A 21,449-nucleotide genomic window follows, 5' to 3' on the forward strand; every position below is an offset into this window, starting at 1 on the left:
AGATTCTCCAAATATCTCCTAACTTAAAGGCTAATCCTTTGACAATAGATTTAACCTAAGTTAGTACCCAATAGGAATCAATTGTTTGTTGATGGTTATTTGTGAGGGCTTCTATCGGGCAAACATCCTCTACTGATACCACTCCTTACTCATTCTATAAATTAGAGTTCGATGTACATAAAGCCTAAACTAGGAATAGTAAATTACAATAAAAGACAAAAACTAATAAACTCCATTTAAACTATGTACACTATAACACTCCATCTCAGGCTAGAGCATATATGCTAATCATGCTCAAATTTTTTACAAAGGTAATCTTTTTGAACTCCATTTAAAGCATTCGTGAAAATGTCTCTTAATTGCTCTCTGATCTTGACATATCCACTAGACACCAAACCTTGTATTTTCTCATGAACAAAATGAGAATCAATTTCAATATGTTTAGTTCACTTATGAAATATTGAGTTGAATGCAATAGAAAGGGCATCTTGGTTGTCACAACAACTTGGTTGAGACTGTAATATTAAGGCCTAACTCATTCAAAAGTTGATATACCCACATTATACTGATTGTACTATAGCTCTATTCTTTGATTTAGCACTTGATCATGATACTACAACCCAATCATTCACTATGGGTGAAGTCATAAATTGACTACCAATGCTTACTAAGCTAGATATGTCTAGCCATGTAATTATAAGATAATTCAACTTTCCAACTAATCTTCTATATCTTTCAGGATCTTTTAATGGTTCTCTATCTTTTGTAAGTTCTAGACCAGGCATCAACAGAGTATTGCATGGCTTGGCTCCAAATTTTCCTGTCTCATATTACAAATCAAGCACATATTTTCTCTGTTACAAAAAGATACCCTTCTTGCTTCTCAGTACTTCAATTCCCAAGAAGTACTTCAACATTCCCAAGTCTTTAATATGAAACTGACTTTGGAGGAAGATTTGGGATATAATATACCTTCGTATCACTTCCAATAATGATACTATCATCAACATATACAACAAGTAGAATAACACCATTCATAGATCGTCAGTAGAAGGCAGAGTGATTCAGTTTGCTTTTTTGACAACAAGAAAAATAATACTATTCACATATCGTCAGTAGAAGGCAGAGTGATTCAATTTGCTTTTTTCCATTCAAAACTAATCAAGTGTTTGATTGGATTTTTCAAACCATGCTCGTGGACTCTATTTCAACCCATACAAAAATTTGCAAAAGCAACAAACTAAATCACTCTCATCCTAAGCAACAAACCTAGGTGGTTGCTTCATATATACTTTCTCCTAAAGATCACCATGAAGAAATGCATTTTTAATGTCAATTGATGGAAAGGCCAACCTTTAGAAGTTGCAATAGAAATGAATAACCTGACAGAAGTTGGCTTTGCTACATGAGAAAATGTTTCAAAATAATCAATCCCATACGTATGAGCATAGCCTTACAAAGAGAAATAGGAAGTTCATCACTTGGTCTTGGATCTAATGTGATAGAATATTTTGGGACAGAACATTCACATGTAGGTTGTTGCTGTCTAGAATAGGCTTGAGTAATAGGTGGATGGGTAGGGTCATATTTCTAAAGGGATAGATCTAAGGAGGGTGTGGGAGACACAAGTGTATAAGTAACAAGGATCATCATCTTCCTCCTAACTTGTATTAGACAAAGATGGATGAGTGGTTTGTTCTCAAAGAAAGTAGCATCACGAGATATGAGATATGAGATACCAGTTCAAACTAGGGCAATTAAATTTGTATCCTTCTTGAACATGACAATTGCCTTAGAAAATACACTTCAAAGATTTGGGGTCTAATTTTTTTTAGATCATGACAAACATCTCTAACAAAACAAGTACAACCAAAGATTTTTTTTGTTCAATAGCTGGCGAAGGGTTTGTTGGGAAGAGAACATGATAGTGAATCTTACCTTGAAGAACAGATTTTTTGTTGAATAGCTGGAAAAGGGTCTGGTATTCTTGGAATTTATCAACCTCTAAAGAATTAGCAAATGGCTTCTTAGATGAACCATGGATGGATGGAGTCCTCAATTAAACCATATTAGATATTATTGTGATTTTCTGTTCAACTATAGATCAATGATGAATATAGAAGCACAATGTAATCAAAATAACGAATTTAGACGGCCACACGATTTCTGAAAATCTAACAAGAATGGAGTGTTCAATAAATCTGCTTCTTTTACAAAAACAATTTCAAACCCCAGTAGATCATTGGCCAAGATACTCACTCAAACAGTCGAAAATAGAAAGAACCAACAAATCACTCTAATCGGAGAGACTAAAAAAGGGCTCAATCGTAAAAAAATTATGAAAGTAGAACTGAAACGCAAAAAACGAATTTGAATCGAGACAATTGCAGGTACTTGCCCAAATATCCTCATAACCGAGTATGTTTTGTCATATTTAAATACAAATATGCTGAAAAACAAAAACTGAGATAAACCCAAGCGGCAAAACACTGGTTTGATAGTCCATGCGCTCTCAAGTGCCAGCACATGAAATGGAGGGTGGTGACTTTGAGCGGCGTGGACATTTGACATTGGTGGCGGGTTTAGGTGCAGATGGGTCATTAAGCTCACAAAACCTAAGGTGAAAAACAAAGGTCCCAAAATATTCCAAAGCTCACAAACCCTAATGGGTAACAAAATCCTAATTGAGATGGAAAATGTAAGGGTGTTGACCTATAACTTCTAACTGCCTAACTGTTGTGTTTCCTTGTAAATAACTTTGTTATGAAAGTTAGATCTAATTATATTATTTAATGATTAAAGACGGGCTGATTGAGAAAAGTTTAGTCCTTTTTAAAATAGATTTAACATGCTTTTGTACCCAATGGGAGCCAAATCTTGCTTGTTGATGGTTATGTGTGAGGCCTCCAATTGTGCAAACTTCCTCTAAGAGGGGTAAAAGGGGATCTCGCTGCTAACAATTGGTGGGGCAAGGGAGATTGTGCGTGTATGGAAAAGGAAGTTTGTCTACTTTCATAGGGGAGAGAAAGGAGGTAGAGGAATTGTCGAATTTTGAGGCTGAACGGCTTGGTAGGAGAGGTTCCCAGCTCTCTGAAATTAGTTGGTTGTTTGTGGTCTTTTGTTTGTTCTGGTGTGTTTTTGTGCTGTTTTGGAACTCCCAATGGGGGATAATCTGTGACTTTTGATTTTGTAGCGTTTGCTTGTTGAGTTTTGTTGGTTAATTGTGAGGTGGAAACCCCACAAAGCGATATCAAAGCACATCCAACCATGGTAGATTAAGAAAAATGGTAAAAAAAATATTTAGAAGAGAGAAGGGAAGGTTTCAAAAGAGATTGTCGTGATGAAAGGTGAAATGAACCAAGAGACATCAATCATACAATATACTTCAATGAAGATGTGAAGGAATGTTGTTGAAATTATCAAAAGATATTTCAATTCATGCCATATTGAAGAAGAATGAAGCTTCATTGTTATATATTTTGGGTGGATTATAATTTAGAGTAATTTAGAGTCTCGAGCAATTAACGGCTGAAATCCATGGGAGTAGATAATTGGAGGAGGAGAGCTATGGATAGTGGTGGCTCTCATGTTGGAAGAGGAGAGCAATGCGTTGATGGTCTTTAAGATTCTTGAGGAAGGAGAATCGTCCCAACGAACGAAAGATGTAGGGTAGAGTAGTGCAACAAATTTAGGTTGTGAAATCCTTGTTCGTTGGAGAGGAGCTTGACTTCAAACTATTTACGATTGAGTGGTTTTTAAGATTCAACCGTTTATGGAAGCTGGAAAACTCATTATTGGCGTGGTAAGTTTTGATGACAAGGCATTGTCGTGGTACAGTGGGGGTAGATAACTGAAAAATTTGCTAATCGTTTGGACAAGTGGAGAAGTTAATTCTTTCAGAAGGTGGTCGTTTGACTCTTGTCCAATTGGGGTGATTAATAGACTTCAAGTATACTAATTTTCGATTTTCAAAGCTCTTAAAGGGGTCACTGATGAGATGGATAAAATGGCTACAAACTCCTTTTGAACGGGATAGTTGCAAGCCTTGTGTCACAATCACACTTTTCTTGGCAGCAGACTTTATGATTGTGTGGCACTCACTCCCAACATCGAGTGAGTCAAGTCAATTCAAATTCATGTTGCCTACGGTTGGGTAACGTATGCTCAAGCCTCTAACCGGTTTTGAGAAGAAGGTTTTAGAAAACGGGGTGGAGAGATTTATCGAAAGAGAGTTTGAAAGCAAGATTAAAAGAAGGTTTTGAAAACAATGTTATAGGCTATAAGGGAGAAAGGTAACACAATGACTTAGATAACATATAAATCTGGGTAAGAAGAATTCATGGCTTGTCGCATCCCCCTGTAGCACATTTTGAGGCGATTCAGGTCTGGCAGGCGTAGATATGATTTCATCGAACAGTCATACAAACAAAAAATACTATAGTAAGGCAATACAACATGAAATTAAATAAAGAGTTCGGCGTGGCATGGGCATGTGGCCATGGAAATATGCTCTGAACGAGCATGACTGTGACATCCTCCCCCACCTAATTGGTTGATGTCCCTGTCAACCGACTATTTTCGAACTCGGCGATGTGGATTGCGGCAGAGGCTAGGTCTTCGGCGCATTCTCATCTTGTTTCTTCTGTAGGGAGGTTCTTCCATTTGACTAGGAATTCTCGAATCCTCCGTATAGGTTTTCCTACTTTCCTAACTTTGTCGTCTAGAATTGCTTCTACTTCCTTGGTGTCCTATTTCAGACCAATACCAAGTCTGATGATGGCATTTTGATTGTCGTCACTTGGATCGGGATGGTAAGGCTTTAAGGTTACTCACATGAATTATTGGGTGAATTTCATCCATGTGGGCAATGCTACTCTGTAAGATGTAGCCCCAATATTTTTTGAGAACCTCGACCGATCCTTCGTATTTTCTAACAAGTCTCTGGTCCTTTCGATTGCGGAATCTGATTTGTTCAAGCCTCAATTTGATAAGGACTTGATCTCCTACTTAAAATTGGAGGGGGCAATGCTTCCTGTCCGCCCACTTCTTCATGTGTTTGGAAGCTTTCTCCAGATAACCTCGGGCTCTATCTGTTGTTTGCTTCCATTCTCTTGTGAAGTTTTGGGCTCAAGGGTTCTTTCTTGCATATGAACGATCAATAATATGGGGCAAGGCTGGTTGTCGTCCAGTTATAATTTCATAGGGGCTGGTAGACGAACTCGTTTGGCAATTGAGACAGAATTGAGTCATATCTAGCCGTTGTACCCAATTTTTTTGACGAGCGTCGACAAAGTTACGCAAGTATTTTTCGAGCAAGCAGTTGAAACACTATGTCTGTCCGTCGGTTTGGAGGTGGTAGCTCGAGGAGACATTTAAATTCGTCCTCAGGAATGTGAATAACTCGGTCCAATATGTTTCAATTAATCTACCGTTTCTGTCACTGATGATGCTCGATGAAATACTCCACGACTTCACGATATGTTTGAAGAACAGTTGGGTTGTTAACTCATTCGAGCATATTTTGGGGGTGGAAACGAACCTGGCGTATTCCGAGAACCGATCTATGATAATCAAGGTGGATTCTTATTTGCCTACTTTTGGGAGGAGACATTTAAATTCGTCCTCAGGAATGTGAATAACTCGGTCCAATATGTTTCAATTAATCTACTGTTTCTGTCACTGACGATGCTCGATGAAATACTCCACGACTTCACGATATGTTTGAAGAACAGTTGGGTTGTTAACTCATCCGAGCATATTTTGGGGGTGGAAACGAACCTGGCGTATTCCGAGAACCTATCTATGATAATCAAGGTGGATTCTTATTTGCCTACTTTTGGGAGGTGTGTTATGAAGTCCAATGGCACTTTCCCAATGTCTTGTGGATTCAAGGAGTTTCGAGACCTTGGCCTTCTCAACTTTATCTTAGCACGTCTTTGTATACTGCATTCTGTCATCACGCATGTTTGACCAAAAGTACCATTTCTTGACCAAGGCATAAGCTCGTTGCCACCGTAGGTGTTCGACCCATAAAGTATCGTGACATTCCTAGATGAGCTTCTTCCTTAGTTCTCCCGTGCTTGGGACATATAATATATTTCCTTTGTCAGTAGAAGGTCTCCCTCGACACAAAACTGTCTAGTCTTCTCGGCTTTGGCTAGATCAACAACAGTTTTGGCCGAAGGGTCTTTATACAAGTGTTCCCTTATGAATATGGGGCTAATATGCATAGGGCCGCATGTTCCCCCTTCCGACTCAGCGCGTTGACTGCTTGATTACTCTTTCCTGTTTATGTTCGAAACCTAAAGTCGAACTCAGCTAATGATTCTTGCCACCGAGCTTGTTTTGCCGTCAACTTTGATTGGTCAAAGAAGTGACAAATGACACTGTTATCTATCTTCACCACGAAGTGAGATCCTGAAAGATATTTTCTTTAGACTCTAAGGCAATGGACGACGACGTTTATTTCCTTTTCGGAGACAATATATCTCTTCTCTGCATCATTGAGCTTCTGACTTTCATAGGCAATAAGGTGGCCTTCCTGAATAAGGACTCCCCCAAGAGCAAAGTCGGATGCATCTCTCTATTTCAAAAGGTTTAAAGACGTCTACCAAGCCGAGGGCAGGGCCCCTCGTCATGGTTGCCCTCAGATCTTCGAAGGCCTTTTGACATTCATTTGACCATGACCAAGGTGATCTTTCTTCAGGAGTTTTGTTAATGGGGCGGCTCGTCATGAAAACCCTTTGACGAATTGCCTAGAGTAGTTTGCTAATCCTAGAGAGGATTGTACATCGGACACCGAAGTGGGGATTTTTCAATCCTTGATAGCTTTTATCTTATCGCTATCCATGTTGATTTGTCCACACCTGATGGTGTGCCCGAGGAAGGTGATGCATGTTTGTGCGGAGGCACATTTCTCTTTCTTGATATATAACTGATTTTGCCTTAGTTTGTCAAACACTAGCTTCATATTTATCTTGTTATCACCTTCTAGTTGCGTTAAATAACTTGTCCACAATATTCTGTTATCTCCTGTCCACGCACTCTACTAGTTACGCTTCCTCAAACTGTCTCCATGTATGTTTTTGTGACCAATTATCCGCATCTGCCTTTTCTACTGACCCAAACAAAAATTAATTGTGTAATGAGATTATCATATTTTTAGCAGCAACTACCTCAGAATGGACTTGCGTACATGTTGAATTACAACCATAACCTAATTTATTGCAAATGTAAGTTTAAAACAAGAGAATGAAGAACATACAACATTTGCTTCAATAAACCTATTGAAGTATTGATTCAATTAAATTTATCATAACCTATCAACTTAAGTTCTTGGGTTGATTGGTGATTTAACAATACCTTTTCTTTTATTAACCTGAAACAAAACTTTAATTGATTAACGAAAAGAAAGAGCTGTTGATGTAGTATGTTTGTTGGGTGCTTTCTTGTATTTCTTGGGAGGTTTCTTGGTGCTTTGTATTTTTTTCTTGGCTGTTCTTTGATAATTACTTTTGGCTTGGTTAAATGTTGCTATGGCAAGGTGAAGTCTAAATTTTAGGATAATTACTGATTTGTTGGTCTGGCTTTGTAAAGTGCTGCTGTCCAGCCAATAAATAATTGTTAACACAAGCTGTTTTGGCTAATCGCAAATTCAACTGAGAAGTTTCTTTGAGGTCTTACTTGAGCTATTTTTTAATATTGTTTGAAATTGTCGATGCTTGAGATACGATACATTTGTTTGTTTCTTAGTGCACTTGCTCTTTCTATTTACAGGCTCAGTGTTCTGCATATGTTGAGTACTTGGGTCAGTTTACATCAGAACGATTCTCAGAGGACATTGCTGAGGTATGCAATGTGTTATTGAGCAGAAATTCTATTGTTCCCAAATTAGAAAGAGATATTACTCAAATTATTTCTATCATTTGATTCATTAGGGGAATTGTTTTACTTGTATGCTAGCAAAAAGAAGATATTTGAGAGCCTTGAAACTTTTTTCTTATTTTTTTTTTAGTACAAGGCTTTAGTAGTTGATATATGCATACTCAGTTATTCAATGAACAGCTGATTCGGAGCCGTTTCCAATCAAAGGAAAAGCGCCTCTTCGATGATGTTTTAGGTATGAACTCTTCAATTCATGACACTTCAATCTTTAATGATGTTATCATCTCTTGATGAGTAATCTATCTCATATGTCTATTTCCAGCTGTGTTTGTGTTTCATCATCCCGAGCATGGGCATGCTATTATTCTTCCAATCATTTCTTGTATAATTGATGGCACCCTGGAATATAACAGAAATGACCCTCCATTTGCCTCTTTCATATCCTTATTCTGCCCGGGAACAGAGGTACAATTTCAGATTGAATGTATTTTGAACTTCAATTTTTTTTGAGAAACCAAATTTCTTTTAATAAATGAGATGAATTCATGATGCAATCAGCTTGCTGGAAAAATTCTTTATTGGGGAAAAACTGCTTTTTTTTTTCTTTTTTTTTTTTCATTAAGCAAACAACAAAAACCTAAAAACTAAATAGAAGGAAGGTTTTGGTGATGTCTGATGATTTGGATAAATTTTTTTAAAAAAAGAATTCAAAGAACACAATAATCAAGGTTGCCATAAAAAACTTTCCATCCCTCTCTTTTTCCTCTCACCGGAATGTCCCCACAAAAACTTTCCCGTTTTCCTAAAGAGAGGATTAAGAAGGAATTCCTCTATCATCTCTTAGTAGCCATGTCTAGCCAGATCAAAACCAAAATCAAAGAAGCAAGTTCACATGGTATAATCAAAATCACAACTCCAAAGCATATGATCGAGGTTCTTTGTTGCTCTCTTGCAAATAATACAGCACCATGACCCCATCAAATTAGCAATCTTCCCCCAACACCCTATCCTAAGTATTAACCTTTCCGTGAAGAATTTTCCCAACAAAAAACTTGACTTTCTTGGAGATTTTTGTCCTCCACATCGAGGCGAACACCAAGTCACACAAGGGAGAGCAATTGAGTAGACAAAGAAAGATGGATTTACACGAAAAACCATCCCAAGGGCTGGGACACTGATATGATCCAAGTCATCTCAATCATGCAATATGAACTTCAAGGAAGATGTGAAAAATATTGTTCAAATCACCACAAGATAAGCTTAAGTTTCAATTAATGCCACATTAAAGAAAATCAAGTTTCATTTATTCTGAGATGTTCACAGAATTTAGGTGGATGATAATTTAGAGTTATTGTGTTTTATTAATGTATTTTAAGATTTTTTATTTACTTTAAGATTACATTTACATAGTAACTAATTAGGGTCTTAAACAATGAAGGTTACCGCTCTTGAAATGCTTCATGAATGGTCAAAGGTTTTATTTTGAGGCTATATAAAGCCATGTACATTGTCTTTGTAAAATGGACTTGGAAAATGTAGTAAAAGAGTATTTGTGCTTTCTTTTAGCCAAGGGCTAAGTTTCTTTGCAACTTTATGTAGTTTAGGTTGCATGCTTGGAATCATTCAAGCTTAACATGATCCGTCTTACTTTTAGAGTGATTCCAATCTCAAAGAAGTTTTCTTGCATTGAGATATTTGATCAACAAGGTAATATGGATGTTATTTTCCTTTGAGGTAGTTCCTTATCATTTTGAGGTTCTTGGACATTTTAGTTCTAAAGGTCATATTCTTCAATAAGATTGTTAGATCGAATTCTTAAGAGTTCCGATCATTTGGAATGAAATCAACTTGCCTTTGGAGTTTTAACATGTGTGATCTAGGGGTTTCATATCTATGAGAGTTTATGAGGGTTCTTAGATCCAATTGGCTAGAGTTTTCATATCAGGCACCATAAGCAAAAGTCCTTATCCTAGAAGAATACATAAATTTTTCCAACAAAGAAAAAAGAGCAACAATATCCCATGTTTTCCTTTCAGACAACGAACCACCTCAGTGTGGGGGTTGGCTGAGCTAGACGTTAGCCACCTGGACATTCTTCATCGAAGATAAATGGTTTAAATGAGGAAAATAAGAGCATAGGTGACTATCCCCCATCACCAGTCTTCATCCAAGCAATGAACAAGCTCTGTCTCCAACCAAGCAATGAACAAGCTCCATCTCCAACCAAGCAATGAACAAGCTGCGACATGAAAAGAAGCTCTCCTAGAATGCCTCTCCAAGGAGACCTGGAAGTGCCACTAACCAATCATTCAAGCTTGACATGATTAATTTTGCTTGTGGAGTGATTCGAATCTCAAAGAAGATTTCTTGTCTTTGAGAAATATGTTACTTTCCCTTGGGGATGATTCCTTATCATTTTGAGGTTCTTGGATATTTTAGATCTAAATGTCATATTCTTCAATAATGTTGCTAGATCGAATTCACAAGAGTTCCAACCATTTGGAATGAACTTAACTTGCTTGGGAGTTTTAGCATTTGTGATCTAGGGGTTTCATATCTACGGGGGTTTATGAGGGCTCTTATAAGCAAAAGTCCCTATCCCAGAAAGAGAAAATAAACTACCCTAACAAAGAAAAGAGAGAAACAATACCCATGTATTTCTTTCAGACAAAAAACGACCGAACCTCAATGTGGGGGCTGGCTGAGCTAGAACGTCAGCCACTGAGAAATTTTCATCGAAGATAATGGTATAAATGAGGAAAACAAAAGTAGAGGTGACTATCTCCTATCACCAGTCTTCCCAGAAAAATTGTATCCCTCCCATCCCAACCAAGCAATAAACAAAACTGTGACGTGAAAAGAAGCTCTCCTACAATGCCTCTTCAAGGAGACCTAGAAGTGCCACTGTCCCCATTTAGGGTTCATTTAAAAGGGGACAGACCATATTTACTCACAATAACCTTATGTCACGAAGTATTGGGTTCATGGTGACAATATCATAGCCCTTTAGCTAAATCTACCTTGTTGTAGGTGATTGTAAATGTTCCCTGATCTTTTATTGGCAGTAAGGTCACCTCCCATAATGTTAAGCTTTTGATTTTGATAATCTTTAGGCTTGATAATGGAAGAGCTTTGTGAGTTCACTTCAGTTGAGGTTCTTTGTGTTTCACCACCAATCAAAATTTAAGAGCTACCTCTCTCCCACGTGGTTCTTTTGTTGCCAAGATTAGCATTCTTGAATTTTTTTTTCTTTGCCGTACCTCCACTATGTAGGATAAAGATATGGCATTGATCAAGTAATACATGGGTTGCAATCAATAAATGTTTCAAGGTCAAGCTTTCCATTAAACGCGGTTAAGTCTATTTCATCTTGTAATCATTTTTTCCACTGGTATTTTGTTAAGTGTGCGGGCCGCTTCAATTTTTGTTTGATCTTGATATGTTGGGTTTAGAGATTTCTCGTCTTCTTTGATGATGTTAAAATTTCTAAACGCCGTGCCATGAAGTTCATAAGCTGGTGGATATCATGTATATTCCATTTCATTTCTTCCATGGAATCATCGCACGGTTGGTCAATGTTCGTGGGATGGGACAGGGGTTGCTCCACCAATGGATAAGGTGGGATTTGTCTTTCCCACCATTAGGTCCTTTCTTAGAAAGTAGTCTGATACCAAAACTGATGCAATCACCTTGCTGGAAAATTTCTTTATCAAGAAAAAACTGCTTTTTGTAACAAATAAGGCTCCGATATAGAGGGTAGCCACACTGACCAAATAACAAACTAAGCAAACAGCCAAATAATAATAAAATAAAAAACCAAGAAAACAATCGATGATAGCTAACCAAATTAACAGCTTAAAGAAGTTTATTTATTATTATTTTTTTTTAAAAGGCACAACCTGAAAACTACACCACTACAACGGTTTCACTAATTCACTGTACATCTTGTGTTTTATTTTGAGGTAGCTTTATTTTCTGATATATATTCTATAGTTATGAATAATGGCAAGATGCATTATGAATACTTTTTACCCCATCAGAACCATTATTCTGAACAATGGGCCCTTGCATGTGGGGAGATACTCCGGATCTTGACTCATTACAATCGGCCAATATACAAGACGGAACAAAAGAATGGTGAAACAGAAAGAAGCAATAGTGGCTGCGTTGCTACAACTCGTGACACCAATGATGGGGAATTTGTTCAAGTGCCTCTGCAACACGAGAGGAAACCTATAAGACCTTTGTCCCCATGGATTACTGACATATTGCTTGCTGCACCATTGGGCATCAGAAGCGACTATTTCCGCTGGTAAGGCATTGCTATGTTGAGCGTTAGGTGCTGTTTGGAATGATATATATGTATATTTCTTTTTGAAACAGAAACAGTTCATTGTTGCATGAAAAATACATACTGAAATAAAAAAGTTCAGAAGCTACTTCCATAGGAGAATAATAGAGAAAAACCTCAATCCTTCCAAATTATACAATACTTTTTATCAAAAAAGTGCTTGGACAGAAGACATCAAAAGGATACAGTAGCCTTTGCTAAATTTTTGTTGTCAAAGTAATGGCATAAGAGAGAGAACATATGAGTTGAAGATCCAATTTGTCTTGCAAGTTGCATATCCTTCCAATAGCCATCAACAAATCTTGGAATTTTGTTGTTCTCATTTTCTGCTAGATTGATATGAGTACTTAAACAATGGAATTTCTCCACGTAATTTGTTAAATCACTGGTGAACCCGGAAGTATAAGGAGATCGTTTATGGTAAATTGAATAGTGGAAATCATTGGACTTTCTGCATTGATACTAGGTTGATTGGTGATTTAACATGACTAGCAACATAACCATTTACTTGGCAACATTGCTTGGCATCATTATTGGTTTGTGTAATAGTTGTTCAGAGTTAGTAGAATTTTGCCGATCATTCATTAATCGAAGTATTCTTGGAATTTTCCATCGGTCTCTTTCCCGCTTTTCTTCAATTAACTTGAAGCTAATTGCACCAAGATGAAGCCCCTCTCTAAACTTTAGTGCAACTAGTTTAACTTTCTTGCCGCTCAACTTTAGTGCTACTAGTTTAGCTTTCTTGTTCTCATGTGTATTCATGTGATCAAAAGTATTTTTGATATTCTTGATCCAATTAAAAAAAATGCCTCTAAATTCATTTTTCCATGAAATGAGGGAAGGTCAATGTTCATCTTAAACTCAGTGGCTGCTCCCTTGTTCCTGGATTAGATGTTTTCCATTTATTTGTTCTCCCTACAATAGTGAACAAAGTCTTCCTTTCCGTTCTTGAACTGCGTATGCTACCTTCAGCAGGTTACCCAAATGTATGTGATTCTATACAAGATAACTAGGGGATTGTGGGACTGTGATAAACAGATTTTTAAGCTAAGTATGCAAGCAATTTAGGTTACATTTCATTGAGTGAAAAAGAGAATTTTATACTAGGAGGATCTCAGATCTCTAGGATCAACAATTATAGTAGTTAGCCTAACTCTAAAAAATTAAAGTGAAATTCTTGCTACACAAGGGAAAAATGAAAACTTTAATTTATAGCGTGATTTTCTACCCTCCCCTCACGTAGGTTTGTTCGATGCAATGCCTTTGTCAATATGTTTGTAGCTTGCTGTTGGGCAGGAACATCCTTAATTTGGTTATATGTATTTTTTTTTTTTTTCCGAGAGCTTTAGCAGACTGATTATCACTCATTTAACTCTATGCCACAAAAAGAAAAGAGGGTGGTTATGAAAGCTTGACATTGCAAAGGCCTTTGATTGTGTTGATTGGATTTTTTTGGATGAGGTGCTTCGATCCAAAACATTTGACAGTAAATGGATTAAGTGGCTTGAGGGTTGTGTTTGAAACCCCAAATTCTCAGTATTCATAAATGTTCGGCCTCGTGGAAGAATTTAGTCGACCGTGCATTAAGACAAGGAGACCCATTTTCCCCTTTCTTATGTCTGCTTGTTAGTGTTCAGTGTTTCATGAGTAAATTATCTTGCTTGTTTTTATATTAATTTTTAGAGAGATAGATGTGCATTTTATAATAAATCTAACTAAATTATAAGATACTATGCAACAATACAAATAATACAAATAAATTAGAGAGGTCGACTACTAACTTTATTTAATGAGATTACACAAATATCTCCTCATTTAAGACTAGGAACACACAGATATTCCTTAAATCAAGATTAATTTTTCAACCTCCCTTCTCAAGATTAGGAATAGATATCAACTTGGATACTAACTCATGATGAGGAATAGATATCAACTTGGATACTAACTCAGGAAACATTGAATTGTGAAGCCATTTTGTTAGTATATCTGCTAATTAAGGTTGTGAAGGCACAAAGCCTAATGCATACTATTTCCTTCTCTAATTTCTCCTTAATAAAATTTTGATCAATTTCAATGTGATTTGTCCTATCATGTTGGATAGGATTATGTGCAATATTGATAGCTGATTTGTTATCACAATACAACTTTATTGAATCTTCTGCCTTAATTTGTAAGTCATCAAGGATTAGACCATAAGAGTTCACATAACCCTCATGCAACAGCTTAGAATTCTGATTCGTAGATGATCTAGCCACTGCATTTTTTCTTTTTGCTTCTCCATGTTACCAAATTACCTCCAAGAAAAGTACAATACCCCTTAGTAAATCTTCTGTCTAATATTGATCCAGCATAGTTTGCGTTAGTGTAAGCTTCCAATTTCTGATGTGGATCTATTGGCGCTGTTGTAGGCTTTCATTTACTTTTTCTTGTTTCCATCCATAAATCCATCACATATTTCTATTGTGATATGAAGATACCCCTGAGTTGAGTACGCTACTTAAATATCGAGGAAGTACTATAGCCTTCCAAGTTCTTTGATCTCAAATTTCTTCATCAATTCTCTTCTTCATTATCTCCGGTGACTATGATGCCATCTACATACACTAGAAGCACTATAACTCTCCTTGATTCTGAATGCTTAGTAAAGAGAGTGATCTCCTTGACTTTGCTTATATCCACAGTTTTTTATTATCTTTGTGAATCTTCCAAACCATACCTGTGATGATTGTTTTAGTCCATACACGGCCTTTCTCAATTTGCATACTTTACCTCTTGAGCTTTCAAATCCTAGAGGAATGCTCATCTGGATTGCTGTGAAGAAATGCCTTCTTTGCATCATACCGTGAAAGCTGTCAATTTAAATTGGTAGCCAAGGATAACTATATTATGGTGTTCATCTTCGCAACAGAGGAAAATGTCTCTTGATAATCTATCCCATAAGTTTGAGTGTATCCGCCATTAGCCTTGCGCTATGCCTCGCCAATGTTCCATCAACCTTGTATCTTACAATGAAAAACACCTACACCCAACTATATCTTTATTTCTTTGGCCTATCCACAACTTCCCACATATTATTTGCTAAAGCATGCATTTCTTCTCTCATAACATCTTGACATTCTCTCTTGCATAAAGTTTCAGAAACTGTGTTATGTAGCAATTGAATGTAGACTCACAACGAAACTCTGCGGTGGGGATAGTCATTCAAGAGAGATATAGTTTGATAGGGGGTGTAAGGGTCGTTTTGTGCATTCTCTACTGGATTTTCAGAGAGCTATGGGTCTATCATCTATTGATGTTTGTGTTACATCCTCAATTTGAGTAGAGTCTGATGTTTGGACTTATAATAGCTTTGAGATAACTTTCCTTCTAGCCTATACCTGAGAGAACAACGAATCCGACAATGGAGGTGGAACGTGTTAGGAATCACCGATCTCCACAATGGTATGATATTGTCCACTTTGAGCATAAGCTCTCATGGGTTTGCTTTGGGCTTCCCCAAAAGGTCTCATACCAATGGAGATAGTATTCCTTGATTATAAACCCATGATCATTCCCTAAATTAGCCGACGTGGAACTTCCAACACCTCCCCTCGAACAAAGTACGTCTCCCCTTAATCGAGGCTCGACTCCTTTTTCTTTTGGAGTCTTAGTCATTTTTTACTATGCCTTCGAGGCTCACGGTACTTTTGTTCGACATTTGAGGATTCTATTGACATGGCTAAGTTTAGGGCATGACTCTAATACCTCTAATACCAAGTTAGAAATCACCGATCTCCACAATGGTATGATATTGTCCACTTTGAGCATAAGCTCTCATGGCTTTGCTTTGGGCTTCCCCAAAAAGCCTCATACCAATGGAGATAGTATTTCTTGATTATAAACCCATGATCATTCCCTAAATTAGCCGATGTGGGACTTCCAACAGAATGTATGGTTCAATTGGTAACTCTGGGTAGTAGGGGTGAACTCATTTTAGAATCAGTAGCAAGCATGGACTCAATGATTGGTTTTGTATGCTAGTTATTTAGTATGTGTTGTAAGTCTAAATTAACTTCCTGTTTTTTCTTATTAATTTTCAAATAATTACATGTCTCTTTTACAAGGGAAAAAGATTAACTAAATCTTAGATACTAGTAACATTAAATCTAAATAAATCCCTAGGTACTAGGTAACTAAATCTAAATAATAACTTGGATTCTAGGCAATTAAATCTAAATAATAACCCTAGATACTAGATAACAATACATTTAAATGAATCTGACAAGATAAATTAAGGAGGTTAACCACTTCCTTTATTTAATGGGATTACAGAAATATTTTTCAACACTCCCCCTCAAGCTGAGTAATAGATATCATTTATTCTCGACTTGGATACTAGGTGAATAAATCTAAATAATCACCGTAGATACTAGATAACGGTCAATCTAAATGAATCCAACCAGATAAATTAAGGAGGTTAACTACTTCCCTTATTTAATTGGATTATACAAATATTCTTCGACACTCTCCCTCAAGCTGAGTAATAGATATCATTCATTCTTGGATGCTAACTCATGAATTACACAAATAACTTTGAACTTAAGGCTAATCCTTGGACAAGATGTCTAGGGGTTCAATAGTTTCCCAAGGACCCTCTTCAATCTCTATGTTCTCCCTCTGAAGAGAGAGCTTAGAGAAGAATGGTTTATTCTCGGTAAATGTCACATCAATTGAAGTGTAGACTTCCTAGATGTAGGGTTGTAATGTTTGTACCCCTTGTGGTTGAAGAGTATCCTAAAAAGACACATTTTATTGCTCTTGGATCAAATTTACCTCTCTAAATGTTGTGGACATGAATAAAGGCAATGCACGCAAATATGCAGGGTGTGAGATCATTTGATGTTCGAAAGCGAGGATGAAATTGGTTGACAACTTCTATTGGGCTTAATTATTTAGGACATGAGATAGAGATGATTCATGTGAGTTGCAATAAGAAATGTCTCTCTCAATAAGTTTTTGGCATGTTTCTATGAAAAGCAATACTCGAGTTGTGTTTAAAAGGTGTCCATTTTCCCTTTCGGTCATTCCATTTTGCAGTGGTGTAATCACAGACAAAGAATTATGGATAGTGACTTGAGACCAAAAATAAATTTGAGAGTGAGGTTTGATTAAAATATTCTCTAGCATTGTCCGTTCAAAATGTTTCGATTGACTCTAAATTGTGTCTAAATCCTTGAGTGGAAGACATTAATAACATTACATACATCTTATTTTTGTTTGGGAAGGAATAGTCACGTAATCCGAGTACAATTATCAATTAATGTGATAAAGCACGAGCACAAGAAATACTAAGAATAGATGAGGGTTCTCATATATCACTATGAATCAAATGAAAAGGGGTAGAGTTTTTATTTTGACTAATGAGAAAAGATATACGAGTATGTTAGGTTGATGGATGAATGGATTGATAGTTGGCTTGCTGTTGCACTTGTAGTGAATGAAGCTGGGAATGCTAATGCTAATGTTGTAGCCTTCCTGGTGTGAATACTCTTTTCATGTGATAAGCTAATAGAATTCTGGAACATATTTCAAAGGTGGACGGTAGCTATGAAGGCTCCGAATGAAATTTGTACAAGGTGGAAGATCAATAGCTATGAAGGATTCGAATAAATTTGGTCTAGGTGGAAGATCGATAGTTATGAAGGCTCTAAATAAATTTAGTCAAGGTAGAATATTGGTAACTACGAAGACTACGTTAATTAATCAAAACTCCTAAAAGAGAATGGTTGTGATACCATGTTGCAAGTGTAAATTATCTTGCTTGGTTTTCATATTAATTTTTAGAGAGGTATATGTGTCTTTTATACTACAGAAAGGTCATTTGATAAGGATCACGGTGTTGCAAATGTTTCAACTGGACCTATTACATGATCTAAGGCCAAGAAGATTCAACAAGCATTCATTCTTCACTTACAAAATTGGATAGGCTCGATTCAACCATTATTTCATGTGTTACAAGCTAATTCAATTGAGGAAGGACCATTTGGAGCTTTGGAAGTGAATATTTGCATAGTTGAAGTAGCGGATAAAGTTGCTATAAATTGCACTTGATTGATAAGTTGTTAGAAAACTTTATTTATTATTTTTAATTTCATAATTTCTTGGAATGGGAAAAGGGTGGGAAGTTACTTGTCAAAGTGACTTCTTTTTTTTTGTGGAGATTTAAAGGGAGTAGGAGTAAATTATGGCCACTAACTTATTTAGTGAGCATTTGAATAGTTGAAAGTTTCTTTTATGAGAGACTATAAATACCCACAAATTACTTTGTAAAAGATAAGACTTTTGGATGAATGAAATTTAGCTCTCAAATTGAGACTTTCACCCTTATAAATTTGAGTATCATTTTTGGCATTTCTAAGTTTCATGCAATTCTAGTGGTAAATTGCATCAGAGCCATTCAATCAAGTTTTGATCAAGTTCGATTGTGGATTGCATCAGAGCCATTCAATCAAGCCTTGATCAAGTTCGATTGTGGAGTAACTCAATTTAGAACAAGGTTCTAAATCTTGATTCTAGATCTTTGATCTTAAGAAGTAATCTAATTCTAGCCTTATCTCTTGGTTGATCCGAATCTTTGATCAAGTTCGTTTTTCATTCCTTGTATTAAAGAACTCTTGAATCAAAGAAATTAACACGATCAAAGCTTTTGTTGAAGCAAGAACCCTTGAATCAAAGAAATTAACACAATCAAAGCTTTTGTTGAAGCAAGAACCCTTGAATCAATGAAATTAACATCTCCTTGTACAAAATTCGGACCAACCAAGAGACAAGGCTAGAATTAGATTATTTCTTAAGATCAAAGATCTAGAATTAAGATTTGGAACCTTGTTCTAAATTGAGTCACTCCACAATCAAACTTGATCAAGGCTTGATTGAATGACTTAGATGCAATCTACTACAAAAATGGCATGAAACTTAGAAATGACAAAAATGGTGTTCAAATTTCTAAGGGTGAAAGTCTCAATTTGAGAGCTAAACTTCATCCATCCAAAAATCTGTCTTTTACAAAGTAATTTGTAGGTATTTATAGTCTCTCACAAAAGAAACTTTCAACTATTCAAATGCTCACTAAATAAGTTAGTGGCCATAATTTACTCCCACCCCCCTGATAGATCAGAGAGATATCTAGGAGATTGATTCGGCGGACACGCACTCTTCCAATCAAGTCACTTTGTCAAGTAACCTCCCACCCTTTTCCCACAACAAGAAATTATGTAATTAAAAATAATAAATAAAGTTTTCTAACAACTTATGAATCAAGTGCAATTTATAGCAACTTCATCCACTACTTCAACTATGCAAATATTCACTTCTGAAGCTCGAAATGGTCCTTACTCAATCGAATCAGCTTGTGATACATGAAATAATGGTTAAACCAAGCTTATCCAATTTTGTAGATGAAGAATGAATGTTTGTTGAATCTTCTTGGCCTTCAATCGTGTAATAGGTCCAGTTGGAACATTTGGAACACCATGATCCTTATCATCATTTCTTCAATCGTCAGTGAAGAGGTTTCAAACCATTAATTGACAATGTTTACTCCAATGGGAGTCATGATGAGTTTCAAGTTGGCCGAGACGATATTAAGTTTTAGTTCTCCAATTTGCAAACAACACTTTTATTTTGCAAGGATGACGATGGGGTGTTACGACAATTTAATTCAATTTGTTGAATTTTTTGAATGGTGTTCGGGTTTGGACATAAAATGGGGAAATCGGCTCTATATGGAATCATCAAGACTCAAAGGCATGCCAATTTGCCTCAAGGTTGAATTATGAAATTGAAGTTCTGCCAAATATTTATTTGGGTCTTCCCCTTGGTGGACATCCCAAAAAAGATTCCTTTTGGCAATCGGTTAGTGACAAAGTTCAGAAGATTGATAGGTGGAAACGAAACTTATTATCTAGAGGTGGGGGCTTAACTCTTTGTTCTTCAATATTATCAAGCATTCCATTATATAATTTGTCATTATTTCTAATGCCTTCATCGAATCAGTGTGAAAATAAAGCACCTGATTAAATGGAGACTTGTTACAATGGCTCAGTTGGATGGTGGACATGGAATTGGAGCTTTGAAAAACAGAAACACTGCTTTTTTAGCAAATGGGGTTGGCGGTTTATGAATGAACCTCATTCTTTTTGGAGAAAGATCATTATTAGTATTTATACCTCTTCTACTTTTGGTTCGAATTTGTGAATCCGAAAAGATCCTAGTCTTAGAAGCTCATGGATGAATATTCTGTGGCAGCAGTTCAATTCCTTCATGGTAGAAGGATACTTTCTGGGTAAGATGTATGTCTGAACAATTCCCCATTAAAATGTTTTCCTCGACGGTTTGCTATTTAATCACCAAAAGGATCGGTTTCAGACCATTGGGATGCTCGAATAGGTGCGTGAAATGTTTCTTTTTGAAGGTCTCTTAGGGATGAGGAAGTTGATGTATATGGTCTCTTGATTCTGATGGTATTTTTTCAGTGAAATCATTATCTCAGCATTTCGGATCTTCATCGCCAATGCAGAAAGAACTTTTTCATATGGAAGTCTTAGAATTCAAAGAGAATAAACATTCGTTTATCGATTATGATTAATGGAAGCCTTAATACATCAAAAGTTTTGCTGAAGAAATCTCCAAGTAATGCAGTCGATTTGCGCTCTTATGATTTTGCCCATTTGTGTAAGTGTACACTTCCCGACTTGGTTTGTAGTCTTTTGAACTGGAGGCTCTTTCTCTGGTCATGCTCGAGATATCTTAATATTCTATTTGCTGCTTCTAGAAAAATTGTTCAGAAATTGACTTGCCACACTAATAGCAAAGCTAATATCTGGACAAGTATGAGTTAAATGCGTTTCCAGCTAGTTGCTAATATCTCCCCCAATCAACTACTTATCCGTGAAGATTTGCCCGGAAGTTCTGTAAATATTAGCTCCAAGTTTTGTATTTACATCTATAGGTGCTCAAATGGCTTAGAACCATTCATTCTAGTTTCTCAATTCTCTTAAGAGATCTAACCTGTATTTTCCTTAGTTGGGAGATAATAAACATGACTCTATTTGTGTGTTTCAGCTCTAGGTGAGGAGAAATTATTTGAGGCAGATAGGATAATAATGTGGTTGGTGGTTCTATATAGTTCGATGTAGGACAGAACGTAAAAAGTATGGTTTAACCATACATTCAA

The 21,449-nt window shown here is 36.5% G+C and overlaps 1 protein-coding gene across 6 annotated transcripts in view; it reads left to right on the forward strand.

Annotated features, from left to right (window-relative positions):
• LOC111442632 (protein GIGANTEA-like) overlaps nt 1-21,449 on the forward strand; it is a 34,634-nt gene that overhangs the window by 4,531 nt on the left and 8,654 nt on the right. For 3 of the 6 annotated variants that reach the window (XM_023080077.1, XM_023080080.1, XM_023080078.1), the window contains exons 3-6: nt 7,777-7,848; nt 8,065-8,119; nt 8,207-8,349; nt 11,925-12,196. In XM_023080077.1, coding sequence (XP_022935845.1) covers nt 7,777-7,848; nt 8,065-8,119; nt 8,207-8,349; nt 11,925-12,196 — 542 coding nt within the window. Of the gene's footprint in view, nt 1-7,776; nt 7,849-8,014; nt 8,120-8,206; nt 8,350-11,924; nt 12,197-21,449 lie in introns of those variants that run through there. The other 3 variants (XM_023080079.1, XM_023080081.1, XM_023080082.1) reach the window with 3 other exon arrangements.

This window comes from Cucurbita moschata, unplaced genomic scaffold, assembly GCF_002738365.1.
Source record: "Cucurbita moschata cultivar Rifu unplaced genomic scaffold, Cmos_1.0 Cmo_Scf00005, whole genome shotgun sequence".
In the NCBI taxonomy this organism is placed as follows: Eukaryota; Viridiplantae; Streptophyta; class Magnoliopsida; order Cucurbitales; family Cucurbitaceae; genus Cucurbita; species Cucurbita moschata.